This window comes from Rhinoraja longicauda, chromosome 1, assembly GCF_053455715.1.
Source record: "Rhinoraja longicauda isolate Sanriku21f chromosome 1, sRhiLon1.1, whole genome shotgun sequence".
NCBI lineage: Eukaryota > Metazoa > Chordata > Chondrichthyes > Rajiformes > Arhynchobatidae > Rhinoraja > Rhinoraja longicauda.
This window is the reverse complement of record NC_135953.1, coordinates 106,588,417-106,604,990: the sequence shown is the minus strand read 5'-3', so window position 1 is coordinate 106,604,990 and position 16,574 is coordinate 106,588,417. Positions and strand designations below refer to the sequence as shown.

The following is a 16,574-nucleotide window of genomic DNA, read 5'->3' as shown; positions in this document are numbered from 1 at the left end:
CACTCACTCACTCTCTCACTCACTCACTCACTCACTCACTCACTCACTCACTCACTCACTCACTCACTCACTCACTCACTCACTCACTCACTCACTCACTCACTCACCCACTCACTCACTCACCCACTCACTCACCCACTCACCCACTCACTCACCCACCCACTCACTCACCCACCCAACCACCCACCCACCCACCCACTCACCCACCCACTCACCCACCCACCCACTCACTCACGCACTCACTCAACCACCCACCCACCCACTCACCCACCCACCCACTCACCCACCCACTCACTCACCCACCCACCCACTCACCCACCCACTCACTCACCCACCCACCCACCCACTCACCCACTCACTCACTCACTCACTCACTCACTCACTCACTCACTCACCCACCCACCCACCCACCCACTCACTCACTCACTCACTCACCCACCCACCCACCCACCCACTCACCCACCCACTCACTCACCCACCCACTCACTCACTCACTCACTCACCCACCCACCCACCCACTCATCCACCCACCCACCCACTCACTCACTCACTCACTCACTCACTCACTCACTCACTCACTCACTCACCCACCCACTCACCCACCCACCCACTCACTCACACACTCACCCACCCACCCACCCACCCACTCACCCACCCACTCACTCACTCACCCACCCACCCACTCACCCACCCACTCACTCACTCACCCACCCACTCACGCACTCACTCACCCACCCACCCACCCACTCACCCACCCACTCACTCACTCACCCACCCACCCACCCACTCACTCACTCACTCACCCACTCACTCACTCACTCACTCACTCACTCACTCACTCACTCACTCACTCACTCACCCACCCACTCACTCACTCACTCACTCACCCACCCACCCACTCACTCACTCACCCACTCACTCACCCACCCACTCACTCACGCACTCAGTCCCTTTTCATTATATGCTTTCCCCCCTCAACATTCCACGCTAACTAGCAATTCCCTGAGCCACCTTACCCCTCAGCATTTAAAAAACACATTTTATGTTTTATTCCTTATTTACCACATTTCTTTGCAGGTTGAGCTATTTTTATTTCAAAAATAAACATATTTTGTAATAAGAATATATATGCTAAACAAAAATCATGCAAAACCTCTTAGTGAGAGAAAACTGCAAAGATCCTTCGTGTGTCTCCATGTTGAATATTGCTCGTGCTATATGCAATAGCACTGGCACCTCCCTTTTCATTACACATCGCGCAATTGCCACCCTGGGGTGATATCTCTTCCCTTGCTTGAAGGGTGTCCCCACTGAAATCAGCCCCTCAATGCCCAGCAGCAGAAGGACCATAGGCTGTGATCCTCCCCTCCCCCATAGAGCCTTTACGTTGGCTGCACCAAGCTTCAGTGCGTCCCTCAGCACGGCCTCCAGCAGTCTGTAATATGCCAGCCGGCAACGTTCCCATATGGAAAGTGATTATCATTCTGACATGTTCACTCACAGATTGAGCTATTGCTTGAGTGGAACACTCACACTCATTGAATAGCATTCTGTCACAAATGATGTTTACACCATTAACATGATCCTCTGATTGCCTCAACCCACCTTTTATTCTCTCCGTCCCAATTAGTGTCCTATGTCTATCTTCCTTGTTCCAAAGACCATTGTGTGTTAGCTCCTTGGTGGATTTAATTTACTTTAGTTTAGTTTAGAGATACAGCGCAGAAACAGGCTCTTCGGCCCACCATGTCCGCACCAACCAACGATTCCCGCATATTAACACTATCCTACACACACTAGGGACAATTTACACTTATACCAAGCCAATTAACCTACAAACCTGTACGTCGTTGGAATGTATGAGGAAACCAAAGATCTCGGAGTAAACCCACCCAGGGCACGGGGAGAACGTACAAACTCCGTACAAACAGCACTCGTAGTCAGGATCGAACCCGGGTCTCTAGCGCTGCAAGCTCTGTAAGGCAACAATTCTACCGCTGCGCCCTTGTTCTAACACTGTTTTTCTATTTGCTTCCAATGTAACACTGTAGAATAAATTGGTGTCCTGCCCTTCACAGTCTGAAGCTTTTAAACATACAGTAATTCTATTCCAGCACATTCTTTACAGATAGCATCATTTATTAACCATCATGCAATACAAATTTTAACTTAATGTCAACAGATTTTTCAAACCAGTTCCATTATACAAACAACTTTAAAGTGCAAAGTTACACGAGAGGCATTTTAAAATTTAAATATTTTACTATTTGTTTAATAAAAGCAGAGTGTTGCAGCATCTAAGGAGGAAGTTATTGAGTCTTTGAGACTCATTGAGTTCTAGTGCTGTAAACTATAGAAACAGGCTCTATGGGCCAATACAGTCATACTGATCTCTTTGCCCAAATGCTCTAATATATTACGTGTATAATAACATACACATTATATCCATATCCTTCCAGGCCTTGCCAAGTGAAGTGCCTGTCTAACTGTCTCTTAAATGTAGTAATTATAGGGAGTGCATGCGAAAATGTGATAACATAGAACTAGTGTGAAGAATGGTCGTCAAGGACTTGGTGGGCCGAAGGGCCTGTTTCTATGCTGTATTTAAAAACTCAACTAAACCATACATACCACTATAAGCAAAGAACCCAGCACAGATCCCTGCAAAACACCACTGTCCAGAGTTCCAATTAGAAAAACATCTTTCTACCACTGCCCTCTGCCACCAAGCCAGTTTTATATCCAATTGGACAGTCTGCCTTGGCTCTCTTGTTCCATAACCTTCTGGACCAGCCCATCATGTAAGACCTAGTCTAATATCTTCTGCAAGTCCATCCAGACAGCATCTACTGTCCTGACTTTATCAATCTTCTGAAAAAGCTCAATCACATTAGTGAGACAGGAGATCGACACGAAAAGCTGGAATAACTCAGCGGGAACCTTCAATTTCCTCAGCGAATCTTCAACTTCGCCGATGACACCACCGTTGGTGGACAAATTACAGATGGTGATGAGTCAGAGTATAGAAGTGAGATCGACCGATTGACCAAATGCCAGCACAACAACCTGGCTCTCAATGTCAGTAAAACCAATGAACTGATTGTGGACTTTGGAAGAGGAAGGATGAGGACCCACAATCCTGTTTATATCATGGTGGAGAGAGTCAAAAACTTCAAATTCCTGGGCGTGCATATTTCCGAAGATCTTTCCTGGACACAGCATACTGATGCAATTATAAACAAAGCTCATCAACGCCTCTACTTCCTGAGAAGATTACAGAGCTTCGGTATGTCAAAGAGGATTCTCTTGAACTTCTACAGGTGTACAGTAGCGAGCATATTGACTGGTTGCATCACGGCCTGGTTCGGCAACTTGAACGTCCAGGAGCGGAAAAGACTGCAAAAAGTTGTGAACACTGCCCAGTCCATCACCGGCTCTGAACTCTCCACCATCGAAGGGATTTATCGGAGTCGCTGCCTCTAAAAGGCAGCCTGCATCATCAGAGACCCACACCTTCCTGGCCACGCACTCATTTCACCACTGCCATCGGAAAGAAGGTACAGGAGCCTGAAAACTGTAACGTCCAGATTCAGGAACAGCTTCCCTACAGCCACCAGGCTATTAAACACTACAACCTCAAATAAGCTCTGAACTCCAATAAATTATTATTATTATTATTATTATTATTATTATTATTACACTAGTATTGTTTGTTTTTTGAGTATGTGTATATGTGTATGGAAATATATATATATATATATTGTATGTGTATATATATATATATATATACTGTATGTATATATATGTGTGTGCGTGTGTGTGTGTACTTGTGATTATGTGTATATATGCACACTGAACATTCTTTTTCTCATATTTGTTTAGCATACTGTTTACAGTGTACTATGTTTACATATTCTGTTGTGGTGCAGCAAGTAAGAATTTCATTGTTCTATCTGGGACACATGACAATAAAACACTCTTAACAGGCAGCATCTCCGGAGAAAAGGAATAGGTGATGTTTCACGTCGAGACCCTTCTTTAGACTGAATTTGTCTCACACAAAGCCATACTTATTATTCCCGATCAGCCCCTGTCTTTCCAACTATACATAAATCCGATTCCTTCGGATTTTCCCCATTAATTTTCCCACCACTGATGTAAGGCTCACTGGTCTGTAAATTAATGACTTTTCATCAGAACTGAAAAATGAGCAAACGATTATGTTTTAAATTGCAGCTGGGGAATGGGTGGAGAAAACAGAGGGAATGTCTGGTGTTGTCCTGGTGACACAATATGTTCCGTGCTGTCCAGTTAATTGATGAATTAGGGCACAGAGAAAAGAAAAAGTAAAATATCCTGTGAGGTAGCAGTGATGTGTCTAAATTTCCCCAATATGATCTCATCTTGTCACACAATCAGTTCCTGTACTTCATTTGGCAAATTCCTTTTGCTCTTAAGATCTAAAATCTGGGCCAAGAGTTATGTTTAGTGAAGGGAATAGAATATTGATGGTTTTAGTGCAAAGCAAAGCAGAAAACTTCAACCAGTGTAAAAGCAACTGGCAGATGATGCAAGTCAGAGAGTAATAGAGTGATACAGTGTAGAAACAGCCCAGCTTGCCCACACCGACCAACATATCCCATCTACACTAGCCCCACCTGCCTGCGTTTGATCCATATCCCTCTAAACCTTTCCTATCCATGTACCTGTCCAAATTTTTTTGGCCAGGGTGTACAGTTTCATGGACTTTTTAGATTTCTTTTTTTTATTGTATATTCAATGATTTGTTGGGATGTCACATTTCATTTGCACAAAATATTGGTCACATGGCAATTCAGGGTGGCGTGTACAGTTGTGGTCACCACACTGCAGGAAGGATGTGGTAACGAGAGAGAGTGTGCAGAATGGATTCATCATGATATTGCTTGCAATGGCGAGATTGGATAGTCTAGGTTTATTCTCATTGGAACGTAGGAGGCAGATGGGTGACCTAATAGAGGTTTACAAAATTACGAGAAGCATAGCTAGGATAGATCGACAGTGTCTTTTCCCAGTGCAGGGTGTCTAGAATTTGTTGTCATAGTTTTTGGTGAGAGTAGAGATATTTAAAGGAAATCTGAGGAATAAGTTTTTCACCCAGACAGCGGTGATTATGTGGAATATGACATCAGAAGAGGTGGGAAGGCAGATACATTTACAGTGTTTGAAAGGCAATTGGATAAGTAAGTAAGAAAGGCATAGAGGGATGCAAGGCTAATACAGTCAAATGGGGATTGGCATCATGCTTAGCATGGATTAGATGAGCTAAAAGGAATCATGTCTGTGATATACAATTCTGTGATCATCCTGGAACTGTCCATAATGAACAACACAATTGCTAGAAATCTGATACAGAAGCGAATGCTGAAAATATCCAACAGATCAGGCAGCAACTGTGGAGAGAGTAAAGTTAAGGTTGTAGTTTTATGACCTTACACCAGAACTTGCCAGTGTTGATACAGGTTCACCACCAATTTTCCGGCAACTGATGATCCGGCACCTCCTTTAATCTGGACAAAATTATGAGAGCGTACTTGAAATTCACTGTGCAGCCACAGATGTGGCGCGTGCTCTTACTGGTCATGTTATTTGTTTACATCTGAGGTTGCTGGTGGTGAGCGTCAGTTTTGTGCAATTCTTATTAAATGCTTGTATTTAACCTTAGCTAAACAATGTCTAAGTTACAGTCTTGGTGTCAAGCATAAGCACATTTAATTTACATTTAATATTCATTTAAGTTTCTAACAGGCCATGGTGATTTAGAGAGACGGGATGCATATAATTAGTCGGTCAGAGGTGTACTTTAGTATCATTATTACATGACCTTCGTTGGTTCGGCAAAATGTATAACCCGGCAAGGATCTGGAACCAAGGGTGCTTGGTAGGATGGCACAATGGTGCAGCGGTAGAGTTGCTATCTTACAGCAACAGAGACCCTGGTTTGTTCCTGATTACAGGTGTTGTCTGTATGGTGTTTGTACGTTCTCCCTGTGATCACATACGTTTTCTCCAGGTGCTCTGGTTTCCTCCCGCACTCCAAAGACGTACAAGTTTGTAGGTTAATTGGCTTCGGTAAAAACTGTAATTTGTCCCTAGTTGTAGTTTACGGGGTGATTGCTGGTCGGCGTGGATTTGGTGGGCCGAAATGCCTGTTTCAGCTCTGTATCTCTATTCTACAAATGTTGGAATATCGATGTGGACCTGTACAAGCAGGAAAAATTGGTGATCAGAAATGTTTCAATTCAACACTCACTCCCAAGGGATGCAATGTGCCCAGTCAAAAGATGGAAATGTTGTTCCCTGAGCTTACATTGAATTGTTGGAACAGTGAGGAGAATAGGGAGCAAGTGGGATGGAGAATTGAAGTGAGAGACAAAATGCTGGAGTAACTCAGCAGGACAGGCAGCATCTCTGAAGAGAGGAATGGGTGACATTTCGGGTCGATACCCTTCTTCAGACTGAGAGTCAGGGGAAAGGGAGTCTGGAGATATGGAGGGGTAAGGTGTGAAAACGACAAATCAAAGCAGACGATGATAAGGAACAAGAGAATGGAGTGAAGTGACAGACAGCTGGAAACTCAGGGTCACTTTTAAATACTGAATGTAAGTGTTTTGCCAATCAGTCAGCCCTTCAGTGAGGGTTTCTCCAAGATCTTCGGTTTCCTCCCACACTCCAAAGACGTACAGGTATGTAGGTTAATTGGCTGGACAAATGTAAAAATTGTCCCTAGGGTGTAGGATAGTGTTAATGTGCGGGGATCGCTGGGCGGCGCGGACCCGGTGGGCCAAAGGGCCTATTTCTGCTGTATCTCTAAATCTAAAAATCTAAAATCTAAATTACCACCCCCCATTACCATTCTGAGTTGTACCATTCAAAATATGAACCTGTTTTGAGATTAAAATGTTAATATCACAGGTTACCGTTACTGATAACTTACTGTTACTGAACACCATGGTAATTAAAGTTATGTTTATTACAACTTTCTGTGTTTTTTTGTGGAAAGTCCAGGGTACATGCAACTGAACATCTATCATGTGCTGCAAATGGATAAGGTTTCACAACTGGAACAGGAATTAATTAAAATTACATTTTAAGAAATCAATAGAAAAAATTATCAGAGTTCAAAGAAAACAATGTTTTTAACACTTATGAGCTTAATCTTCCTGATATCTTAGGCTAAAAAACAGTCGCAGAACCCATGGCAAACTTCAAGTGATTCTTTCGAGCATCATGAAGAACATTGGAATGTCAAGGAAGCGAGTGAAGGTGGTAATCTGGCCAGTAACGCACAAGCAAGTATTAAAACATGGTCTCGCTCGCTAAACCTGTCTATTACTACAACAAGGGCCAATTCCAGAGCAGACTCCTAGGCAATGTATTGTGGAAGCTGTCAAATATTAGACATATTTGTTTCCATTCCAAGGGAAGAGTCAAAACCCCTGAATGCACATGGGGTTCCTCTCCAAATGCTACTTCATTTTCAATGGTATTAGAGCTGAAGATTTGATGTCTACTGTTACAAAGGGACAGTGTTAAGCTGTCCCTAAGTTACAAAAGGACAACGCTGAAGGAGGAGGTCAGAACAATCCCTGTCGAAACTAAGAGATGAGTAATCTAGTAATCTATTTTATAATTCAAGGTAATATCTACTTCATTTCATACGGTCAGTGGCATTGCAATGAAGCTGCTGATTTGCGAACTCTGGTTATCTCCCATCTAGGATATATTGTGTTATCTCAGACTCTTAGATATTGTTCAAGATTTATAATAATGGAAAAAGTGTTGTTGTTTCCTAATTTTACATAGTGAATCAACCAAAAGAGCCAGCATACTTAAACATAAGCATCCAAAGTAATTATCAGTGGAGTAATTATCTTTATTGGAGGAAACGTGCAGCATTTTTATGTAGCTTGACATGGCAGATATATTGATTATTTCTCCGAGGAAGTGGTGTTTAGAAACAGTGTCATCTTCCCAAATAAGTGGTCAGGCATTTGGGACTGATAGGAGAAGAAACTCTCTCAGCCAGTGGGCAATGAATCTTTGGCAATGTTATATTGGGACAAATCTTATGTCCTTACTCACCTCCATGAGCTGCACTACAGGAAGGATGTGGTAGCAATAGAGAGAGTACAGAAGAGATTCATTAAGATATTGCCTGGAATGGAGGACTGTAGGTCAAAGGAGAGATTGGATAGTCTGGGTTTACTCTGACTCATATGTAGGGGGGCTGATTATAGAGGTTTATACAAGTATGAGTTATAACTATCCATGACAGTCCTGTCTTTTTTCTCAGGGCAGGGATGTTTAGAACATGTTGGCATAATTTTAAGTGAGAGGGGAGAAATTTAAAGGAAAATTGAAGAATAAGTTTTTTGTACAGAAGGTGGTGGTTGGCTGGAATGAGATTCCAGAAGTGGTGAAGAGACAGATACACTTACAGTATTTAAAGGGCAATTGGACGTACCTGGATAGGAAAGGCATAGAGTATACAATGACCTAATGCACTCAAATTGGATTAGCAACAATAGGCATCATGCTTAGCATGGATGTGATGGGCCGAGAGGATCCATTTCTGTGATGTACAACTCTGTAAGTCTGTGATCATGTTGGAATTCTACTATACAGACAGAGAGGTTGCTGCAAATCTGAAACAAAAGGGAAGGCTGAAAATACTCAGCAGATCAGGCATTAACTGTGGAGAGAGTGAAGTTAATATTGTAGTTTTATGACCAGAACTTGCCAGTGCTGATACAAACAGGAATGATTTGTGATCAGAAATATTTTAATTTAATATTCACTCCCAAGGGCTGCAGTGTGCCCAGTCAGAAGATCGAAATGATGTTCCCTGGGCTTATGTTTAGCTTGTTGGAACAGTGAGGAGAATAGAGTGGAAGTGGGATGGAGAATTGAAGTTAGAGGCTGTTGGAAACTCAGGGTCACTCTTAGATACTGAACGTAAACGTTCTGCAAAGCAGTCGCCCATCAGTGTTTGCCTGCAGTCCCTACCCCATTACTCCCATAACTCTAACCCACAACCACATTGCCACCCCCAGAAACATTGTTATGTTTATTACAACTTGTGTGTTTCTGTGGAAAGTCTAGGGAAAATGCGACTGAACTTCCATCATGTGCTACAGGTGGATAAGTTTGCCATTGGGAATAGGCACTCATCAAATTACATTTTAAGAAATCAATAGAAATAATTGTTGGTCAGTGAAAAGATATGTTTTATCACTCATGATGTTCAATAAGCTTATTCTTCCTGATTATCTTAGCCTGAAAGTCAGCCACGGAACCATTTGGAAACTTTAAGTGATTCCTTGGAGCATCATGAAGAGTACTGGAATGTCGAGGAAGTGAGTGAGGGTGGTGATCTGGCCAGTGTCACACATGCAAGTATTCAAACATGGAAAAAAGAAGTATTTTCACTAAACCTGTCTGTTACTAGAGCAAGGTCCAATTCTAGTTTAGTTTATTATTGTCACATGTACTGAGGTACAGTGAAAAGCTAGGCACAATATGATGGAGTAATTCAGTGGGTCAGGCAGCATCTCTGGAGAAAAAGGATAGGTGACGTTTCCTGACCCGGAAGGGGCCCAACCCAAAATGTTGCCTATCCATGTTCTTCAGAGATGCTGCCTGTGACCCACTGAGTTACTCAAGCACTTTGTGTCTAGCTTTGGTATAAATCAGCATCCACAGTGAAAAGCTTTCATGTTGTGTGCTATCCTGTCAAAGAAAAGACTATACATGATTACAATCAGAGTCCCTGGTAATTTATTGTGGAAGCTGTCAAACATTAGACATTTTTTTATTTTATTTTAAGTATTTTCATTCCAAGGGAAGATACAAAGCCCTTCATACAGGATTCCTCTCCAAATTCTACTTCATGTTCAAGCGGATTAGAGCTGAAGTTCAGATGTCTACTGTAGAAACAAAGAACTGCAGATGCTGATTTATACACAAGATAGACACAAAGTGCTGGAGTAACTCAGCGGGTCAGGCACCATCTCTTGGAGAAAAACAATGGGTAATCACCCATCCTTTTTCACCAGAGATGCTGCCAGACCTACTAAGTTACTCCAGCACTTTATATCCATCTTCAGATGTCTACTGTTACAAAGAGATGATGTTAAGCTGTCCCAAAGTCACAAAATGACAAAGTTCTGGGAGGTGGTCAGACCATATGTAGAATGTAAGAGATGAGTAATCTATTTTAGAATTCAATGTATTTATTCACAAAACGCTGGAGTAACTCAGCAGGTCAGGCAGCATCTCAGGAGAGAAGGAATGGGTGACGTTTCTTCAGTCTTCTGAAGAAGGGTCTCGACCCGAAACGTCACCCATTCCTTCTCTCCTGAGATGCTGCCTAACCTGCTGAGTTACTCCAGCATTTTGTGAATAAATACCTTCGATTTGTACCAGCAACTGCAGTTATTTTCTTATACTTTAGAATTCAATGTAATATCTACTTCATTTCATATGGTCAGTGGCATCAGAATGGAATTGATGATTGGGAATTCAACTGGAGTTGAGGTCTTCCACCTGTCTCTTACTATTCTGTAATATATGTGTTATCTCAGATATCTTGATATTGGTCAAGATTTATAATAGTGGAAAAAGTGCTCTTTGTTTACCAATTTTACACTGTGAATCAGACAGCAGAGCCAGCACAATTAAACATTCAAATCCAAAGCAGCTATCTGGGAACCTTCTGTTCTTCTATAAAGGAAACGTACTGCATCATTACTGAGTTTTGATGGGGAGGTTGTACAGATTATTTCTCCTTGGAGGGGGTGTTTGGAAGTCAGTGTCACCATCCCTTAATAAGTGGCCAGCCATTCAGGTTTAGATTTAGGTTTAGGTTTATTATTGTCATGTGTACTGAGGTGCAGTGACAAAAAAAGTTTTGCGGCTATCCGTTCAAATCAGTTAATACCAGACATAAATACAATCAAGCTAAACTCAAGTTCAATAGGTAGAGCAAAGGGGAAGATACAGAGTGCAGAATATACTTCTTGGCATTGTAGTGCACTAGTTCCATAGACACAGCCCGCAATGGGGTAGAGGTGTATCAGTCAGTACCCCAGCTTATACAAGGACTATTTAGAAGCCTGATAACAGAGGGGAAGAAGCTTTTTCCTGAGTCTGATGGTGCATGCATTCAAGCTTCTGTACCTTCTGCCTTACGGGAGCGGGGAGAAGAAGGAGTAACTCGGCTTGGACAAGTCTTTGATTATCTTGATTGCTTTACCGAGGCAGCGTGATGTGTAGATAGAGCCAATGGCAGGAAGTTCGGTTTGTGTGATGGACTGGACAATGCTCATGACTCTCAGTAATTTCTTGCGGTCTTGGGCAGAGCTGTTCCCAGATCAAGCTGTGATGCAACCGACAGTATGCTTTCAGGACTGAGAGAAGAAGGAATTATGTCAACCAGAGGGCAATGAATCCTTGGCAGTGTTTATGTTGGGGAAAAGTTGTTCACCAAAAAGAATCAAAGAGCTTTACCACATGGAACCTAAAATAATCCTTTTTCCCATGTATTTTCTTTCTGATTTTTCCAGGAAGATGACCTCCAAGAGCTTGCATCTCGCCTCGTAGGTGCTGAAACTGGGAGAGCATCACTGGAACACCAAGTATCAGATCTGCACACTCAGCTATTCCAAACTAAGTGTGAGAGCTATGGACTGAAAAAGCAATGCCTCGTATCTACATCACAATTAACCGCCAATAGAAGTGTAAGGATATATGGAGGTCATCAAATACTACAGAAGCAGTTGGAACTAGCCTAGCTCAATAATGAATGAATAGTGAGAACATGTACTAGAGAGTGCATTTAAAAGACATAGGGACAAATGAATGGATAAGAAAGTTTTAGAGGGATATGGACCAAACGTGGGTAGGTGGGACTAGTGCAAACGGGCATCTTGGCCAGAATGAGTATTTGGGCCAAGGGGCCTGTTTGCTTACCGTATGACTCTATGATTCTATGACTCAACTAAAGTGCATAGAAATAATTTAGAGTATTTGTTTGGCACTGTTGACCTCCTGCCAAGAGGGCAGCAGTATTAGTGGCTTGGCAAGAGGTTTTATAACATTTTGTGTTTACAGTGGTGTGCCTGCACCAATGCCCGCAGTAATCGGGTAATCTGTAACCCAGTCAAATGTTATTGTGCAACACAAGTCTGTTCAGTTCCTGCATTCGAGGCCTCCTGACTTTCTTGCAGGATTTTCTTGCAAGGACCAAGGGAACGGGTTGATAACTGGAAAAGCTCCTAGTGGAAAGCCAGGAAGACCCAAGGTTTGTGGGGATGATATGCCAAGGTCACAGATTAATGGGGACAGGGATGTAAGGTGACGGTTTTGCAGTGATTCTAGGCTGGTTCGATGCATTTTTATTGGTTGGTTTCTGATACTGAGACCCTGGGTGATTACTGATGGTTCCATTGGATGCCTCAGTGGGAATTCATTGAGCCAACCCTTTTGCATGTGAAAGAGGAGATAGAAAAGAGTATGAAAGTTGCCAAAGTGGTTTGGATTGTCATCCCAGCACCAAGAGGAATATACACGATCAGCCATAAAATTATGACCACTGACAGGCGAAGTGAATAACATTGATTATCTTGTTACAATGGCACCTGTCAAGGGGTGGGATATATTAGACAGCAAGTGAACAGTCAGTTCTTGAAGTTGATGTGTTGGATGCAGGAGAAATGGGCAGGAGTAAAGACCTGAGCAACTTTGACAAGGGCCAAATTGTTATGGCCAGACGACTGGGTCAGAGCATCTCTGAAATGGCAAGGCTTGTGGGGTGCTCCCGGTCAGCAGTGGTGAGTACCTACCGACAGTGGTCCGAGGAGCGACAAACCACAAACCGGCGACAGGGTGTCGGGCGCCCAAGGCTCATCGATGCGCGAGGGCAACGAAGGCTATTCCGTCTGGTCCGAACCGACAGAAGGTCTACTGTGGCACAAGTCACAGAAAATTTTAATAATAATAATAATAATAATACATTTTATTTATATAGTGCTTTTCATATACTCAAAGACGCTTTACAGAGATTTTGAGAACATAGGGAAATTAATAAATAGATAAATAAGTAAATAAATAAATGAACAGAGAAAGGAGACAGTAGGTGAGGTGACCTTCAGTGGTTGAAGGCAGTGCTGAACAGGTGAGACTTCAGCGATGTTTTGAATGTGGTGAGTGTGGGGGAGTCTCTAACGGTTTGGGGTAGTGAGTTCCATAGGGTGGGAGCAGCGATGGAGAAAGCCCTGTCCCCCCAGGATCTGAGTTTAGTCCGGATGTGGGGGGATAGGAGATTGGCAGCGGCAGAGCGGAGGGTGCAGGTGGGAGTGTGCCTGTGGAGGAGGTCGGTCAGGTAGGATGGGGCCAGGTTATGGAGGGCTTTGTAGGTTATGAGGAGGATTTTGTACTGGATTCTCTGGGGGATGGGGAGCCAGTGGAGTTTATAAAGGACGGGGGTGATATGGTCACGGATCGAGGTGTGTGTGAGTAGACGGGCAGCGGAGTTTTGAATGTATTGAAGTTTATTGATGATTTTTGAGGGTGCGCCATAGAGGAGGCTGTTGCAGTAGTCCAGACGGGAGGTGATGAAGGCGTGGATGAGGGTTTCTGCAGCTGTGGAGGAGAGGGATGGACGGAGACGGGCAATGTTTTTGAGGTGGAAGAAGGCTGTCTTTGTGATGTGTTTGATGTGTTTGTCGAAGGAGAGGGTTTGATCAAGGATGATTCCAAGATTCCGGATGTGAGGTGAGGTGGTCACGGGAGGAATGTGTCACAATACACAGTGCATCGAACCCTGCTGCATATAGGGCCGCACATGGAGGACCAACAGCATATTATGCAGGTGGTCATAATGTTTTGGCTGATCGGTGTATGAGTTGATGCGAAAGGAGAGTAGGAAAGAAAGATGGCAGGCAGACAAAAGTTATCAAGTGTTGTGGGAGAAGTAAGAGAGGATAGAAAGGATAGAGGTGTGTGAAACAGGGCAATTCCTCCTCCCTCTCACTACTCACTACTCACCATAGCCTTGGCTCTCCTGTGCCCACCTTGGTCGCCCTGTCTCATCCCAGTATGGACAGTGGTCCAGTTTACTCCATTGACTCTCTCCCACAAGGAGGAAGAAAGCTTGCTAGTGACAACCCTATGAGGTGTTTAGAGAATACACCAGGCGTATAGAAATGGTGTGGCTGATGTGGAACATTGCAGCTAGAAATCAGAGAATGTTTCCTCCGTAACATAGTGGGCACTGAGTCATAACTGAAGCCAATGGGTTGTTGTTGGTGGATGTTCAGCAAATGGTGAGCAAATAGAGTGAAGATGCATATCTAATTGAATAGGGGGATGTACATGATCACGGGACCAAGCGGCCTGCCTTCTTTATATGTTTCACCATGTACATTGTCTATTACAGTGGGCTCATTGAACTTCAAGTGTGCACAGAATGATGAGTTTTCAATCAGTGCCCCGTCCTTCTATGAAGCTTGAGTGATGTTTTTGAAAAGTGTACTGGCACACTTACATAAAGAGTCTGTTCTGCCCCATTATATTTAGTGTGATATTGATGGTTTTGAAACCCAGTTATCAACTTGACATTGTGTTCAGTACATCAGTGATGCCTTTTGATCATATCTGCATTCCCAGCTTCAGTCTCCCTTGCTGTAAAACCTTGTGGCTTGTGGTGTATCGCAAAGACCTGAGTAATCCAAAAGTAGTTTATGTTACCATGCGGCCTGATCCCTAATGCTAGTGTGGCTTTGTTTGCAATCTGGTGAGTTAGGAAGATGCTAAACTTATTCCTTTGAATTGCAGTGACACTCAGAAAATTGAGCTTCCACCCTTCTTGAGAGAAGTCAAGATCAAGTCTTCTATTAATCTTAAAATTGGGACAGATGTGAAATGAGTTATTGATCTGCCATCACATTTAGATGATCTTGTCAACACCTGCCCAGGTCTGAATCCCATTTTTGTAGAAGACTTATGCAATGGTAGATTATACAAATGTCTCCAGTCTTATTCCTTAGTTAAATTGGCAATACTTCTAACAAAACCCAGAGCGACGATTAAAATCAGCCAAACTACAAATCCCCTTTCTGATGGAAAGCCAATGGGTATTTTACTGGACATCTCTTCACAGTAACCATGGTGAGATGGTGTCACTTTTGTTGATGTTTCAAAAACATGTGGAGACATGTACTTTCTTTTCACACAACAGATAAATGAAAGCCTTTTGTTGGAGACAGCAGGACTGAAACAAAGTTTGCAGGCTTTGGAAAAACAAATTCTGAACTTGCAGAGCGAAAAGACAATTTCATCCTCTCAAATGAAGACTCTGGAATCTGAACACCGGCAGATATTCAATGAAAAAGAGCTGATGCTGGAAACAATGGAAAGCATGAAATGTCACAAGTGCAGTGATTCCTTATCACCGAATGAAGCTGATGGCAGGTAATTATGTTTTTGTTTTGTTGATTCACTAATGGTACAGTGCCGAGAGTCAGAATTATCATTGAAGGAGCTGGAGTGATGGGAATTATTTACAGTTTACAGTTTAGTTTATTATCACGTGTACCGAGGTACAATGAAAAGCTTTTGTTGTGTGCTAACCAGGTAGCAGAAAGAGAATACACGATTACAATCGGTCCATTTATAGTGTATAGATACATGATAAGGGAATAACATTTAGTGCAAGGTAAAGCCAGCAAACTCTGATCAAGGATAGTCTGAGGGTCACCAACAAGGTAGATAGTAGTTCAAGACTGTCATCTTCCATAGACGTACTTGAAATAAAGCAATAATTTAACAAGTGGCTTCTAAATCAGAGAGTATTACGTTACTTAAAAGGTATTAGGAAATTACCTGAAAAGCTTAATTTGAAATATCTGCTTTCCTGCTCTTAATGATTGGTTTAAACATACCATTTAAGAACAATAAAGATTCAATATTCATATCTTACAAGATATTAATATTAAGCCTTTCATTGCCATACAGTTCACTGTGTATTATGCCTCACTTCTACAACCTAATGACTTTGAAGAGAGGATAAACAAGATTGCCATGAGCAAGCTGAAATGCAACAAGATGTTTCCTGCAGTGTATGGATTGCAGAACATCAACAATACTGATGATTTTTCATATAATCACTATACTAGCTCTAGAGTGAAATAAGAATAGCTGATGTCAGCTATTTTACAAACAGGAGACTTTTGCTTAGTTTCTTGTTGCTTAGAATAGTATAAAATGCAGATTTCATTAGCTCCGTTACGTTCTATTGGGAATCTACCAGGTCAGGAGATGACTGAGCTCTCACACTCCATCCTTGGACAGACACCAGTTGCACAGTGGGTTAGTGACACCGGATTTGGGAAATAGCATAAAACATGGAGGCACAAATGAACAGTGTATTTCATGCCGCCAATTTAGAATCAATTTCCAAACACAATGATGTCTTATTGTTTGTCTTATTTGATTTATTTCTTATCATGTAAGTTTTGAAGAGACTTTCAGCC

General features: G+C 42.5%; 1 protein-coding gene across 1 annotated transcript in view; it reads left to right on the top strand.

Moving 5' to 3' along the window:
• LOC144592566 (uncharacterized) overlaps positions 1 to 16,574 on the top strand; it is a 69,637-nt gene that overhangs the window by 29,648 nt on the left and 23,415 nt on the right. The window contains exons 6-9 of the mRNA XM_078397201.1: positions 7,215 to 7,331; positions 9,318 to 9,461; positions 11,607 to 11,780; positions 15,281 to 15,513. Of these exons, the coding sequence (XP_078253327.1) occupies positions 7,215 to 7,331; positions 9,318 to 9,461; positions 11,607 to 11,780; positions 15,281 to 15,513 (668 nt within the window). The remainder of the gene's footprint in view (positions 1 to 7,214; positions 7,332 to 9,317; positions 9,462 to 11,606; positions 11,781 to 15,280; positions 15,514 to 16,574) is intronic.